Here is a 17,844-nt window from a genome sequence, read left to right as displayed (position 1 = left end):
ATATATATATATATATATATATATATATATATATATATATATATATATATATATATATATATTAAATTAGTTGTTTTTTCCCAATTCCACCCCTATGTGACTTTACTTTTGTTCCATTTTATATAGTCGTTCGAATTTTATAATGTTGTTCGAATTTTATGATGTTGTCCGTATTTTATATGATTATCAAAATTAATAATAATAATAATAATAATAAATAATTAAATAAATATAAGAAAAAACAACAAAAAAACAAAAAGGGAAAAAAACAAAAAAAATGATGTCAAATAAAAAAAAAGGTTGATTATATTGATATCAGATGGGTAAAATTGGTTAAGGGGGTACTTATAACACACCTCATTACTTAATTGATATGGTACTACCAATCAAATATATTGATTACTAACATTTTTGGTTTGGTTAGTAACATGTTGGTTGATCTTTCATAATACATATATACCAGCTTAAAAGGTGACATGGTTCGCATATGTCATCAACTGTGACATCCCCATTTTCACGGCCAGAAAAGACCGATTTTTGTTTATACTTTATAAAAATCAGAGTATCTCTTTTAATAAAAATGTTACGGTATTTGTTCCCAGTAAAACATGATAATCGTGTTATCAAAGCACTTCCGAAGAAAAGTATTTTTATTCATTTTAAAACATTTGGGATGTCATCGTCAATACAGAAACATAAGCATAAACAGAACTTACATTCATTATCACTAGTGATTTATATCTCCTTAATCTCTCAGTGTAATGTGACTTCATATCAACACCTATGAAATAAATAAACTAAGTGGGTCAGGTTGGGAAACCTGGTGAGTACATAGGGGTTTCAATCCCACAATGTTATACCATATATATAGTTTAAACCACAAAATATACCATTTCACCATATATATAAACAACTCTTATCCCACCCCGTCGATCCTCACAACGAGACTATCCATATTCTCGGACCTAAGATTAGCCGTTTTACCTAATCCATACTCCTGGATCAGAAATGAACGACTTTACCTAATTCATACTCTCGGACTAGGGACAAATGACTAATCCATACTCTCGGATTAATGATGAATGATTATGCCTAATTCATACTCTCGGACTAGGGACAATGACTATGTCTAATCCATGCTCTCGGATCAATGACATATACTAAAGTTCTATTCTCAGAGTATAAGTCACTCGTACTCGTAAGAAAATACTACCCAATATTCCTCATAATTAATTTAGGTTTACTCTTCATCCTAAATCATCATATATAATCAGGTATGTTCTTTAACATGTATTTCAGGAAACATCAATTAACTCGCACATAAACATATAATTAATACTTCAATCAATACTTGTATTAAAATCATGCTCATGAAAGGGACTATGTTACAAACCAGGGCACGGGTCGATGTGCTCGACGGGGACGTCGAACCCTATAATGGGGGGTGAAAGTGGGTTAGATCTGATTCCACATCGGCTGGGAAGGAGAACTAAGCATTCCTTATAAGGGGTGTGGATACCTTCCCTATCACAACGCGTTTTAAAGTCGTGAGGGCAGCAGATCCCATAAAAACTCTGCAGTTAAGCGTGCTCGGACAGGAGTAGTACCAGGATGGGTGACCCCCTGGGAAGTCCTCGTGCCGAGTGGCCCAAATCGGACAATATTGTGACACGTGCCAGAGGGGGGTGTTACATCAACCACATCACATTTGATTGAAACCAAACCAACTAATTAGTTTTTAATATATAAGTAAATAAAATGGGTTATATAAAAAAATCAATATATGTCTTTTCTAAAGGGAAAACTTCATTAAAATCTCATTATATTATCCTAATTTACGAATAAGTCCCAAACTAAATTTTGTTTATGAAAAAACGTGTTTTATTGGTAAAAATGACGATTTTGACCATTTTTTTTCCCGGTTCACCGGTTTCATTGTAGACCTAAACACATTTAAGTCTCATTATTTTACCCTAATTTACGAATAAGTCCCAAAATAAATTTTATTTACGAAAAAAACATGAAAAATTGGTAAAAGTGATGATTTGACTATTTTTCTCCATTTAACACATATTTTACTGGTTTTATTGCTGACATGAAAGTCTAGTCATAAAATAAACTAACGAGATGAATATGATGAGTTATATAATGCTACGTTTATTATAAAACTTGATATTCATCTTATCAGCCAATTTAATGACTAGGCGGGTCAAGTCAGCAGTCTCGTAAAATGTGTTTTATTGGGAAAAAGACGGGAAATGAGTTGATGAGATCGATATGCGGGGTTGCATATAGTTAGACAATTTGAATTTCTTATAAACTTAAAAAATGATGAAATTGTTGCTAGTTTATGTAATTATTGTATTCTTTGTTGGATGCACTTTATATTCCAAAAAATATACAATGTAACATGATATCAAGTTGTACGTTAGACGTAGCATTATACAACCCAATATATTATCTAATCGGCTCATTTAATGACTAGGTTTTCAAGTTATCAATAAAACCGGTAAAATGTGTGTTTATAAAGAGAAAATGGTCAAATCTTCAGCTTTATTCTTAGTTCATGTTGTTCGTAGATAAAATTTAGTTTTGGACTTATTCATAAATTATGGTAAATAATTGAAGTTTAATGCGTCTAGGTCTGCAATGAAACCAATAAACCGGAAAAAATGGTCATCACTTTTACCGATAACTCATGTTTTTTCGTAAATAAATTTTCGTTTAAAAGTTATTCGTAAATTAGGATGAAATAACTATTCTTTAATTTCACTTTTCAAAACCAAAAACATAACATTAACATTTTTTTTTATGTATTATTATTGTATTTTGAGCTTAATGTTACCAATATTCAAGTACAAATTGACACCCGGGCCCAACAATAAAACCGGCGTGGCTCAAAGCGAGTCGGATACTCGATCCACCAGTCTGCGTAGGCGGTGGTCTTCTGTATATAGAAAACAAAAAAGGATTAAGGATGCCCCACCACGAGAAACGCCTATACCACGTGACGCGCCTATGGCACGTGATGACTGTGTCCACTGATCTGAAAATACGATGTCGTTTAAAAGATCCTCGTATTTTTTCAAATTTATTAAATATCCGCATAAATCCTTATGCTACACTCGCATATATTGGATCATCGCAAACAAAACCATAAGGCCAAAACAAAATAGAAATGGAATTAATAGCCGATGCAATACAGTGGGACCCAACAACATGCACTCCCTAGCAAACGAAAAAAAATCGAATTTTCCGAAAACTTTCACTTGGCCCCCTCCATCTTTCCTTTAGTCACACTTTAACACCTTAGGTATCATTTGATACACATTGGCAATACCGGCAATACCTAGCAGTCAATTTTTTAAGGTATGCATATGCATACTCGACATGCATATAAGCTTTTCCCTAATGTAGATAACATATTATGAGCTTGATAATATTTGGTTGAAGAAATAATATACCGCCATTTGTAAATTAAGCAATATGTTCGAGTTAAAGTTGTTGATGGTGATTATATGATATTTAATAGTCACAAGGTCAAGTGACAACTAATCTTAATTAAGAATGTCATTAACTTCTTTTTTTATCTAACTCAATATCAAGAGTGATCTTCATTACATCGTTTACGTCTAAATAAGTCATAATAGGGTCTCAATCAATCTTTTTTTCATCCTCAAACTTAGAGTTTCATTTTTTTTATGCACAACCAAAACCCTATGAATGCATTAAGGTAGATATGGTTTAAACATTCAACCAGTCAAACATGTAGATGGAAGTATCAAAAACAATGCATATTGCTTCAACTATTGGAATGTTTTAAATATAATCAAGGTGAATTGAGTTAGAATAACATACTATATTGGATCATTTTTATTTTTATGAAATAATACTTGGAATATTGACTAGCATGAAGATTTCTTGTTTTTAAATCGTAACAAAAGAACAATGTTTAAACCAAATGAAATCTTTTAGATTTTAGTCAAGTTAAACTCATTAAAATGTTTGTGAAAAGGGAACGAATGTCTAAGGACAACAAATGTATTGTTTCTAGCGGTTACGCATAACCATGGGTATATATGCACAATAGTATTTGGGTATTTTAGTTAGGGGTGGTAATTTTCTACACAACATGAACTTGCCATGTAGATAAGTGAGTTTTGGTTGAATTTTTTGACCCGGCAACCAACAACCCGCCAACCCGTTTTATTATATGGGGTTGTGTTCGGGTTTACAAATAATTTCACAGGTTGACTTATGAACAAGTTTATTTTATTAGACTAAAAAAATATTTACTAAATAAAGGAGAGAGTAAAGACTAATAAGTAAATATGAGATATTTATATATTTTTTTTCTCAATGACTCACGAACCCGATCTAACCCACAAAGTCAAATCTAATCCACAAACCTGCAAACCCGTTTAATTAAACAGGTTATGGCAGGTTTACCTGTTTATGACTAATATGGATTAGGATTCAACAAGACGCCACGAATAATTAAATGGATCATGTTCGGGTTGAACATTTATGACCCACCAACCCGAACACGACACAATTATTATCCCTACTTTTAGCTATGCAGAATCTAGCTACGGAGTCCCTAGCCTTATGCTTTATTTAGCTAATCTAGTTGTAACTATGAAATTTCAAAATCTAACAACAAAAAACACCAATAACCATTTCAGACGTTTCTTTTAGTAGGATATACATTTGGAGTCTTTCTTCTAATTTGAAATGTCACTTACCAACAACTTTTATTCAGAGAAATTATCATTTTCAAAGAAAAGAAATTCATGATCTTGTGATTTCATTTTTGTTCCAAGAATAAAGTTATTTAAAGATGTTCTTTTAAGTATTTTCTATTGGTTTAAGATAGATGGAAGGTGATTTAGTATATAAGTATAAGGCCGAACGGAATGGAAGCGGAAAAGGGGTAAGGGAAATTTCCCTCTCACCGGAACACCGTCCTTTGGGTGAGGGGAGCAACCCGCAGAAAATAGGTGGGGGGAGGGGGTGTCGCACTCTCTCTCCTCATTTAATTTGGCAGTTTTTTTTATTTTTTTATTTTTTTTAATATTTATAAAATTTTATACCTACTAAAAAAATATATCAAAATTTATGGTTTTTAATTCCCACAAAATGAGTATAATATATGTATGAAATATATATTTAAAAAAAAAAAAAAAAAAAATAGTAAGAGGAGCTTCTCATCTATTCCTTGAGTTTTAGGTGAGGAAAATGATGGTGTGGCTCACAAAAAGTGAGAGAAACACCCTTTCCATACCCTCCATAATAATGAATATATTATAGGCATTTGTATATCAACTATTTTACTTATTTATAAATATTTTTTCAATATTATATGGTGTACGTGGTTGACCTTGAATTTATGGTGGACTTATGTCGGGTTAATTATGTAAAATAAACATTAGAATGTATTTAAAAAGAAAACAAACATAAATTTGTGAAATATAAAAAAGATGTTGAAATATTGGTACACTATTTAGTAGATGTAGGTCATAAGAAATGGTGTTTAGGGCATCATGTGTTAGATTTTAGTAAGGTAGCGTGAAATGTTAGGGCAAATAATGGTACTTACTTACAAATAATAGAAAATGAGAACTTAGAATTTTTTTTAGTAAGTTGATACTTGGTAGTTGGTAGGTGGAATAGTTAAATGAGTTGAAAAATCTGATTGGGCTGCACAATGGGCTATGGTCTCTTAGTAAAGGGTGTTTGTTTTTCTTCATTTTATTTTATTTTTGGTTGAAAACTCCATCAAAAAAATAATATTTTATATAATTAATTTATTTTTATTTTGTTATAAAAGTATTATTCAAAGATTTATACCATATAAAAACTAAATAAAAACATTTTTTGAAATAAAACTATAATTTTCATAAATTATAGAGAATTTCATAGATAAAATATACATTATATATATATATATATATATATATATATATATATATATATATATATATATATATATATATATATATATATATATTATATTCTAGCAAAATCAAAACTACAATATAAGACTATTTTATACTTTCAAAATGGCCTTTAAAGAATCTAAAAAAAAAAAAAAAAAAAAAAAAAAAAAAAAAAAAAAAAAAAATCTTGAAAGTATTTCGTTTTTATACTTTTGAGTGTTACATTTTTTTGGAGATTAAATCAAAGAAATTAGGAGTTTAGGTTGTTAAATCTACGAAGTTCTCTTGTTTTTTATTTTCATAGGTTTAAAGTATAATATAAAGTTTTTTTTTTTTTTTTTTTTTTTTTTTTTTTTTTTTTTTTTTGTGTGTGTGTGTGTGTGTAAAAATAGTGTGAAGATTTTATCACACAAAATTTTAAAAATTAATATTTTTCCCTAGCATTTTCAAATATTATATGTGAGAATTAAAATTATAGAGGTCGATCTATACTATTATATGATTTTTTTTTTCAATTATTTTTTTCTTTTCGTAGGTGAAATACAATATAAAGTCCTTTTTATTCAGATAGAATATGAAGAAACCTTTTTTTTTTTTAATCTTATTAGACGACATTATGCTACAATGTTTTAACATGAATCGTGTTGTTACTGTTGTACTTTTGAAGTTTTGATTATATGCTAAATAATCTAATTACAAACTTCATTACAGAATATATCAAGCACAGGTCTAAGGTGTGGATTGCAATAAATGAAATTGAAAGGACTAAAACTTAAGATTGAGAAATAGTTTATATAATACATATCACACAAAAACACACAATCCTTTCCGTCATTCAATTCACAGCTTCCTATATAATCCTTTCCCCTTTCCCTGCGCCACCCCCTCCTCCTCCACCCTCCTCTTCATCTCATCCTCTTTCTCTAATCTCCACCCATTAAATCTCTGTTCTTCACTTTCTCTTATCCCTTCTGTAACGCCGACGAACGATAACGAATACCAGCTCAGATGATGAAAGACCACTGGGTTACGGCGGCGATGACGAACGATGCGATGGTGGCGGAGCTTCTCATACGTATGAGACAATCTTCATCTTTAGATTCATCAGCAATAAACACACCGTTGTTACACACGGTTAGGTGGGGCCACCGTAAGTCACGGTCGAAACCTTCCGCCATCACCACCGCCGCTAACGCCAGTGGTTTAAGGAAAGAACAACTAAGTGGTAGCCCTACAACGCCCTTGTATTGGAGCAGTGGCGGCGGCGGAAGCGGCGGCGGTGCTTCCACCAGCGACGGTTACGATGAATCTAGTCGCCCATCAGATCTCTCATCCGGCGGTAGATCCACCAAGGTTTGTATTTGTTCATATTTATCTCTCATCTCTCAATCTTTTTTTCCGATCTTCTCCGTTTAATCGGCGGGAACAATATTGACTTCACCGATTTACCCTTTATGTCATCTACTAATCGCAACATTACTTCGACCTTTTTCTGGGGTTTCCGTCGAGTAGATCTGCGTCGCATCCTATTTTTATGATCGCCGGCCGTCGTACCGGTGGCTCTTTCAACGTCATTCGATCTGCCTCACTTTTTAACATAAAAAAACATTCTTGAAGAAATATAATGTAAAACTAATATTACGGTTTTACCCTTCTTCATCCGCCTATTTTGTGAACTCAATGTCGACTCTCTTCTACCTTTTCGGTTTTTTGTTTAATTTGACGAAAACACCCTCTGTCAGCACACATCTGACCACAAGGGCATTTTGGTCATTCATTTTTAATCGGAAGTAGTGAATGACTGAATGTATAGATCGAAGTCAAATCAGACTCACATTCTTTTGTATGTTTACAAAAATACCCATCGACTTCTATCTTTTCCTTATTCAAAATCAGCTTTTATTACCATGAAAAGTAAAAGGGTACCCAGAAGTTTCAATTTTTTCTCATCGGTTTTATCTTTTTTTTTTTGTCTTTTAGGTATATGGTTTTGTGAACATTGAGGGGTAATATTGGAATAGGACAGTTTTGTCAGAACATATTTGAGTTATTTAGGGGCGACTCTCAACTGAAAATTCTCATAGAGATCCGGGAAACTTCTGAAACACGGTTTACTAATTTTTTTTATGGACGAGACTGCCCTTGTAGTGTCTTTTTGATTGGATCCACCTATTGGGGGTAGGTTCGTCACAAAAAGTGGTGAGGTGTAGAGAGTGGGACCATTCACTACCTTCACTTGCTAAGGGTACTTTTGTCTTTTACCATATCCACTTTTTTTGTTTTGTTTTAATTTGAAAATTTGCAATTATTTTTCAGTGGCTTTATATTCCCAATTGGTTTCTTTGTCTTTACTCTTTTCAATTTTTATTTATTGTTTTCTTATGTTTTATTTTTATTTCGAAATCAATTTTATTTAATATGTTTTATTTTTATTTCAAAATCGGGTATCTTTTCGGGTTTCGATTCTGGCCAATTCGGATATTTTGGTGGGTCAAACTTTAACATTTTCCGGATCTAGGTTAATTTTTATTAATAAATAAGAAAATTAGGCTTTGTTTGACTTTGATACTCACATTTAAAAAAAAAAAACTGTTTCTCACTTTGATAATAAAGGGTAAAAGTGTAATTAATAAAGGTTAAAAATGTAAATAACAAGAAAGATAAGAGTAGGGTAGCTTTGGTTTGTGTTTGACTTTCTGGGTTTTATTCTTTTCCACGTGTCAAGTTCTTATTCGCATTTGTCTTGACATAAGTTTGAAAAACAATCAAAATCATGCCATGAATGGATTTGGTTCACCTTCTAAAAAAATCATGTTCAATAATCATAATTTATATCTAAATCAAAGTTTAAATATATGGATCTTAATATAGTACGCTATTAATCTTATACAAATATTCAAATAATGGTTGCCGACTAACATAGCATTTAATATGGGCATTGTTTTTTTAATGAAAGTCACGAGATTTTAACAATTTTTCAAGTGGGGCTAAATCATTTTTATTGACTTATTTTATATATATATATATATATATATATATATATATATATATATATATATATATATATATTGCAATTTCTATTGGATTTTTGTGGTATAAAAAAGAAATTGGAAATAATTGATTTTTTTATGCAGGGTGGTTTGGGAAATGAAGGTGCAACCACATCAAGCTACAAGAAATCTAGAAAAAGAAAGGTTAGTTGTTTTATTTTATTTTAATATTATTCTATTTTTTGAATAAATTTTTTTAGTTTATTGATAGATCTTTGTAATCGTGTAGTCATTCGCTGAACTCAAAGAGGAAGAAGATTTTCTCTTGAAGGAAAAGCTACATCTAAATAGGGTATGTCCTCGATTTTAAATTAAATCTTATATTTATTATTTAAACAATGAACGTTTTAATTATTATTTGCCTTTTAATTTTTAGTTGGTAAAGCATATATCATGTCTTGTCGATTTATTTCGATGCAATTTAAGTTAATTTAAAATATTATTTCCATTGTATTTTAAAAAAAAAATTGAATGATATTTTTGTAATTATCGAAAAGTAGTTTATATTTAGGAGAAACAATTAATAATCCAAAAGAATCATACGACTTGAAAAAGCGTAATATGATATTGTTTAACCATATTTTATGGTGTTTGTTATAATCATTTTTTTATTAATTTTATTTTAATCAACAGGAGTTGGAGTCGATGCGCCTAACCATGAATAAACAAATTGCCACAAGTCAAAAATTAAAGAAATTCAAGGTATATAATTTCTTTTTGAATTTTCTTTCTATCTTTTCATTTTGTCTATTCAATTTATCTTTTTTAAATTATGTTTTTAATTTATACAAAAATGTCTTTTTGTCGATTAGTCATATACAAATAAAAAAAAAGAAATGAAATGTTTTTACTCACATTTTTTTGTTTGTTTCTACAGATTAATTTTCATCAAAGTCCTAAAAAAGAAGATAAACAAGAAAAAGGGTTTGTTTTGCCCGATCTAAACATGTCCCCAGATATGGAAGAACTATGAGAGTCTCTAATAAACGCTTACTGTGATGTAAATTTTGTTACAATATAAAACCTTTTTGCTAATTTGGAAAAGGTTTTTTTCTAAGTTACCGAATCCATATCAATTGCGTTTATTATAAAGTTTTATATTGCTACGGATTTGGATTTAAGATAAAGTAGAAAGTTTTGATGATGTTTTTGTAGGTATAGTGTAATTGTTACGTAGATTTTAATATATTATTTCATTTGTTTTGGAGTTAAGATAAGTGATAGGAAATGATAACAAGTTTTATGTTTATAGATGATCACAATTCACAATTGATCATGTATTGTTATATGTTATTGAAGATATGGTAAATTATCTATTTTTTATTTATTTATCAAAATAATCAATAAATCTGAAATAAACATTTCAAATTTTGATGATATGGCATATAAGAGAAATGACACATTGAAAAGTTTGTAAGAAAACAAAACCCCACAATATTGTTTTTATACATGCCAAAGTGATAGAAGAATATCTTTTACATACACTAAATTCTAAATTTGTGAACTTTTGAATAAGATGGGTATTTTGTTGGTATAATATATATCGAGTGTTTTTATATAAAAACGAGAAGAGTAATAATCTAATTAATAAATTTATAAACTGAGACTTTAGAAATGTATATACATCGAATTGTATATAAAAAAGAGAAAAATATCAACTTACATAAATGGATTTATAAACCGAGGCTTTAGAGACAGTTTTTTTTTTTTTTTGTCTAAATATGCTTGAAACAAGTACTTGGTTGTGTAATGTTTAGACTAAAAAACAAAAAGAATTTCCATCTTAAATTGCGTGTTTCTAAGATTAAAAACAAAAAGAATTGTCTAGTTAATACATTTACATTTTTTTATTGTTATGCTATATATGAAGGTGTATGGTTGTTACTTTTATTTGTTCTAGTCGAAACAAAATTGTTTTAAAGTGTTTTGTTTATAACACATATTTTAAAAAGAGTTCTTAAAATCGAAATGTAAGTAATTACAAATACATTGTATGCATGTGATGTATTTTGTGATAATAAATATTGTTAATAAATGATGAAACATTTTTTTTTCAAAAATACCATAAAATTTAAAAGCTTGTCATTCAAGAGTTGGAACAACTTGTATGTATACATTTAGGCATGGTTACACCTAATTCAAAAGAGCATGACCCTAACACATTAACCTGGACATTAGCCTTTATATAATTAAGTTGGGTGATTAATTTATAAAGGATTATAAGATCAAAATGTATTAAAATTAAACTTTTTTTTTTGTGGATGACAACCATAAAAAGTTTTAACCTTTTTTTTTCTACTTAAGAACATTAAGTTAAATAATGAGAATAAAACTTGTTTTATATGCCTATGAACATTAAGTTAACTAATGAGAACCTTTTGGATTGGTATCATGTTTTGAGAATTATTCATATACACAAGAACAAACTACATCTTCTTGTTAAATTCTTTCCTAATCGAGGACCTGATCATCAACATCATGCATGGTGTAAGAAATTCGATGAACAACAGGAAGTTGTTTCTTTTATGACTTTATTGTAGGAGCCTAGAGCTAAAGAAAGAAGTTTGAAATATGAGGTCTACTTAGTCATTAAACAGTAAAAAAAAAAGTTCCACAAATTGTATTTAAACATGAGTCATGGATTGAGTGGGAGAAATCCAAGCTAGAGCTATATAAAATGAAAGTTGTGGAATATGAGCTTTTTTCCACCAAGAGGAAGAGGTCGCATTCGAGGGAAGAAAACAAGAAGATTTCATGATGACCAAAGAAAAGAAAAAACTAACCTTTCTAAGAATGTCAACTAGTTCCATTGTAGAGAAGTTGCTCAATGAAAGATAAATTGCTTCAAATATCTTTTGAGATGAAAGATAGTAAAGTTGGAACGTCCAACAAATCAGGCGTATATTTTCCATTCTATGTGATAGAACTATATGAATTTTCTTAAATTCATGGGTGTTTGATAAAGGTTGTGGTACTCACATTTGTAAAAATATGCAGGGATTTAGAAAAAGAAGGAATCTAAAGGAGGCCAAATGGACTAATTCGTTGGCAACAAGACAGATGCACATTGGAATTTATGAGCTAAAGTTTCCAAATGAGATCATTCTTACATTAAATGATTGTCATTATGCTCCTAGAATTAGTGTAGGAATTGTTATAGTTTCTCTTTTAATAAACAGTTGTTATAAACCTATGTTTTTTTATATTAGTATTTTGGTTTATAAAACAATATGTTATGTTTCAATATTATTTTTAGAATTGGTATTTATGAACTTGAAAGGAAAAATCAGACCTCAATGACATGTCAATGAGCATGTTAAATGTTGTTAGATCCATGCCAAACTTGAATCAAACATATCTATGACATTCTTCAATTGGAAATATTAACAAAACTCCAATCATAGCAAATTTGAATTCAACTAGGTCAGACGTATTTGATATGTGTGAATCGTGTTTATATGAAAAAATATAACTAGTAAAAATATGTCAAAGTTCATCGGTAAACCCACCATAAACACCACTATAAAAGGGTCTATTGTGTAGCATTCATTATACTTGAAATTGAATATGGAATACCTTAAAGTTTTCTCAAAGTTAATCGGAAAACAATTTGCAAAATAAGTATTAATTAATGCCCTAAAAATAAAATTTTTGCATTAAGTATACTTGAGAGCTATATATAAGTAAATTGAATATATTATGTTCACATGAGTCTGTGGATATAAAAAACATCCAAAACAGAAATCCTATGAGAAAGTTACGTCTCTTGCAAGTTTTAAAATAAATATATATCTAATTTTTCCGAAACGAACTATGCAGTGCTTCGTTTGGAATAGCTACGAATCTCATAAATTGTTTCTGAGCATGTTTTTGAACTTAGACTGTGGTCTATTATTTGATTTCATTTTTACGAAATTTTAAATCCCAAGCAAAATCAAATTCACAAAATATGTCGAATCGAAACCAATTAATCATAAAACTTTAAACACCATTTCCCAGAGTTTCGTCTGTATTTTTGGAATCAGTAGGTACTTTCAGAAGAAAAAAATTACAAGTCGTGATTTATTGGCACAAGAATCGAGAAACAGGATGACATCACGAAAGTACATTGCACATGCTTGCAATATTTAATTAAATCCCCCAAAATCCTCAAAATTTTGATTTTTGTACATTTATAGCCAGCCACGATTTTTCAAACAATAATTGACTCATTCTCTCTCAAGCTTCATCCCTCTAGTCTCTCTCCCTTCTTCTTCATTTTCCGGCCAAAAACACCGTCGGAGGTGGCTGCATTTCCGGTGACCACCAAGGGCAACAACCCCTCCTCCTGTCGCGTAGCACCACCCAAACACCCCCCCCCCCCCTTTGTGGTTATTGATGTTAATGACCTTGCAACCAGCGATGGAGAAGAGATTAACCAAGAGGAGTCATTGGAGCAGCCCCTCTCACCGCCACTGTCGACGAAGATAGCCACCAATTTCCACCTTCGCTCCTTCCTGTCACATCTCCCTCGTCTTACTCCGATTAACAACACCACATGTGGCATCCCTTCTTTTTCCTCGATGTTAACCACTTAGAAAGAAGGTTGTTGTAAAACCGGATACCTCCTCACTCTTTCTATTGTTGTGGCACCAAATGACCTCACCTACACCACCCCTGGTCTCCTGTTTTCCTTCCCAACGTCCAGCTCTTGAAGATAACGGTCGAAACACGAAGAAATAGTCGGATTAATTTCTCTGGTGAGAAATTTTGGTGACGCTTCATCCCTCTGGCAAACATTATTTTGGTGGCCTATAAATAGTAAAAATCAGTTTTCTGAACTCCTATAGTGCAGATTTACAACCCTGTGTACTAGGAATGTTCAAAAGGTTATCCGTTTGAAAAATGAGAAAACACGAATCAGTTTTCGATTTCCCGAACAAATCAAACTCACGCAACTAGGGTGAGTTTCTATGGCCCCATTTTTATAGTTTTCATGTTTGGGGGAGAATACTTATGTGTTTATCAAAGTTTTGATGATTTACTAGTTTTCATACACTAAAATGCATCATACTTTGTTATTGGTTAAAATTTTGTGAAATAGCAATCTAAAATGCTATAAATAACCAATAAATCTTACAAGTTAAGATAGATTTTTAAAAGATGATATGTGTATACCTTGTTGAGAAATATGAGTATAAATGTTAAGAAAAACCACAAGATCATAAGTAGATTGCTAAAAGGATACAAGTATGATTGATGATTTATAAAATTATAATCTTTGTTATATATAAGCATTAACATGTCAAGAATATATGAAAAGACATTATATATAACAAAAATGTTATTCAACACAACAATATACAAAAAGAAATTACATTACCTAAAATGGTTGAAAAACAAAGTTTGAGCCAATATATAATTATTAGTTGAATATAACAAAAATTAACTCTTATTATATAAAACTATGTAAAAATGAAACTCCAAATCGACTTATTATATTTTTATATTTATTATAAAAAAAATAAAGCATTTTTACTAATTTACAATTTATGTTACATGTGGTAACATAACTGATTTTTGGATTTAAGAATTATCTATTTATGAAATTATGTATCATATTGATTATGTAACTTATTGATTTTCATGGAAATTATTGGTTTCACGTTGGATGAAACCTTGATGATGTTATAAAAGCATACGTTATGTTGCCTAAACTTCGTCACAGTAGTCAATAAAATTTGGAAATATATTAAGTCTTGTGAATCCTAAACACTAAAAGACTTCAATCGATAATTATCTATAAACAACAAAGAATTATAAGTAGTTAATAATCTTATAATGAAAGATTTAGGATTCATAATGTCTTGACACATTGTTAGGATCCAACACACATGGGTTTCCTATATGAGCTATGTTCGCTTCTAAAGGCCATAGGAGTTAGGATCATTTCTTAAGCTATATGGGATATGTTTGTAATTACACTAAGACTATATATCTTAGTAAAAAAATTTGCGTTATAACCGTTAATCCTTATGGAACGTGGAACGTCAGGTATAGATCGACAGTATAGATTTATACAGGTAGACATTCTGCTAACGGTTGCTAGCTACAATCATCGTCTAATGAGTCAAAAACGGGCATTGATGTTTCTACACTACTTAACCCACGATGTTGATAAACGTTGGTGTAGACTTTCAACACACCCCTTGTAGTATCGGTGTAGAGTTCTTGTGTCGCAGTTCGGTTATGAGCTCATTATAGAGACATGAATTCGTTTCATTACCATATAGAGTTGAAATATAATTTATATTGGTTTTTTGTTCACTTATACTGGTTGCAAAAGATTGTATGTATTTGGATAGTTGTGACTCAAGATGATAAGTTTCATTACCAAAATTAAGTCATATAACATTTTCTTGGTTGAACTTAGGAAAGAATTGAAGGAAGTCTTTCCTATTTCCAGCCTCCAAGTCTCTTTTCCCTGTATTGTTGGGAAAAAGGTTGGGGAGCCCTTGTTTTATTCAGAAAGGAAGCCTTGGGCATTGATTATCAGGTGCACAACAAGGTAACCTAAAAATTAATATCATGAAACGATTGGTCAAAGTGTATTAACTTACATTTAATCAGTCATTTATATAAACCTTTCATTTTTGCATGGAAACACCACATTTATGTGGGAGGAGTTTGCCCCACTAATTAATATCATTTTCCAAATTAAGTAAAGTGGTACTTAATAATTAATGTGACACAAACACACAACGTTTATGTGGGGGGGAGTTTACCCAACTGGTTAGGTGTCGGTTTCCAAATTAAGTATCATAACACTTGATAAATATTACGACACGACCATACAATGTTTAGAAAATCAGAAATTTTGAGTTATATGTATAAACAATTCGATCGTTTGTACAAAATTTCAAGAGTGAAGTTGATCATCTTATATTTTCACAAAGTGTGACACAACTTTACTTCATATAACTAGGTATTCAAAAATTTTATATAATATGCATTTTAGTCATAGAAACGGTAAAATTTTGATATAAGTTTGAATTACTTATATATTTGACAAATTTTGTACTTTTGGATTTGAACAAGCAATATTTCTCTAAGTCTAAAAAAAACTTTTATAATGCATCTATTTTATATGTTTGATAGAAAAGTACGTATTAATAAAAGCTGATTAACAAGATAAAATTGCATAAAATACTTTTGGTTATAAAAGTACTTAGACTGTCCCCATCAGCAACCCAACCCAATCCAACTTTTTAATAAAAAACTAATTTATCTCTCTTCCACCTATACAACCCAACCCAATCCAATTTTTTATCCCCATTAGCAACCCAACATTTTTCCTTAAAAAATATAGTTTATTTTACGAAAAACTAATTTAAATATTTTATTTTGAAACAACTAAATTATTTATTTCAAGCATGAAATTACAAAAAATTATTTTACATTCATGAAAAAGACTTAATAAAATAAAAATAATAAGTTACAAATACGGAAGGTGCAAACTACATAATTATTCTTCACTATTGAATTTTTCCGTATATGCTCCATCAAATCGTCTTTTAGAGCGTTATGAGCATCTCTATTACGAACTTGTGCCCTGTTGGTCATATAACTGGATAGATCTGCAATTCGTTGAGAAGAGTATTCAAATGATTGTTTGCCTTCTGTTGTTATAAATTCGGATGGATCATAATAATTAAGGTATGTGTGTCGTTCATCCTCAACTATCATATTATGAATGATGATACATGCAATCATAATTTTACCCATCATATCTTTGTCCCACACAAGACAAGGGCAATGAAGAAATGCAAAACGAGCTTGTAAAACTTCAAATGCTCGTTCAACATCTTTTCTAGCAGCCTCTTGATGTTCAGCGAACAACTTGTGTTTTCGAAGTTGTGGAGAACTTATTGACTTGACAAAGGCAGCCCATGAAGGATATATGCCATCAGTGAGATAATAAGCCATATGATTTTCTCGATCATTCATAGTGTAACTCACCTTTGGTGCTCGACCTGCCAAGAGATCATCAAAAAGAGGAGATCTTTAGAGGACGTTAATATCATTGCATGAACCTGGTGTTCAGAAGAATGCATGCCATATCCATAAGTCATACGATGCAACAGCTTCCAAAATTATTGTTGTCTTACCGCTTCTACCTACATATTGTCCAGCCCAAGCGGTCGGACAATTTTTCCATTCCCAGTGCATGCAATCAATACTGCCTACCATACCTGGAAATCCACGTTCTTCTCCGACATGGAGCAGTCGTGCCAAATCATCTTGATTGGGGCGTCTAAGGTACTCTTCGCGAAAGCATGAAATAACACCTTCCACAAACTTTACAAGAGCATCCTTGTTACAGTCTCACTCATTCTCAAATATTCATCATGTGCATCTACCGATGTCCTATATGCCAACACCCGTATAGCTCCGGTACATTTTTGTAATGGTGAAAGACCTTGTCTACCTGTGACATCATGTCTTTGTTGAAAATATCGATCATTGGCTGTAACAGCTTCCACTATACGGAGAAATAGTGGTTTTCGCATTCGAAATCTACCTCGAAATTTTTCTTCACCGTACGCTGGGTTGTCAACAAAGTAGTCTTTCATCAAACGTGCCTCACCCTGCTCACGTTCCCGATCACAATACCTTCTTCTTGCTCTTGGGTGATCTCTTATGCTCATATTTGGTATGCTTATGAGTAACTCATTCATGATAACATCAAGTTGTCGATTTTGCTGAACAACTCGTGCTTCCCACTCATCATATTCATTCACATTTGATGAACCGGAACCATCTGATGAGTTTGCATTATGAGACATGTTTCAAATAGATTAGAAATGAAGAGTGAA

The 17,844-nt window shown here is 31.0% G+C and overlaps 1 protein-coding gene and 1 pseudogene across 1 annotated transcript; one reads left to right on the top strand and one right to left on the bottom strand.

Annotated features, from left to right (window-relative positions):
- The first annotated feature begins 6,753 nt into the window (after positions 1-6,753).
- Positions 6,754-10,095, top strand: LOC111914125 (uncharacterized). The gene is made up of 5 exons (XM_023909870.3): positions 6,754-7,292; positions 9,074-9,133; positions 9,219-9,281; positions 9,623-9,691; positions 9,867-10,095. Exons 1-5 carry the CDS (start codon positions 6,948-6,950, stop codon positions 9,960-9,962), a joined length of 633 nt encoding a protein of 210 aa, XP_023765638.1. The 5' UTR covers positions 6,754-6,947; the 3' UTR covers positions 9,963-10,095.
- Positions 10,096-16,441: 6,346 nt separating this feature from the next.
- LOC111914086 (uncharacterized) lies at positions 16,442-17,844 on the bottom strand (annotated as a pseudogene).

This window comes from Lactuca sativa, chromosome 6 (assembly GCF_002870075.4).
Source record: "Lactuca sativa cultivar Salinas chromosome 6, Lsat_Salinas_v11, whole genome shotgun sequence".
Classification (NCBI taxonomy): Eukaryota; Viridiplantae; Streptophyta; class Magnoliopsida; order Asterales; family Asteraceae; genus Lactuca; species Lactuca sativa.
The sequence above is the reverse complement of the archived record's forward strand: the minus strand, read 5'-3'. Positions and strand labels throughout refer to the sequence as shown.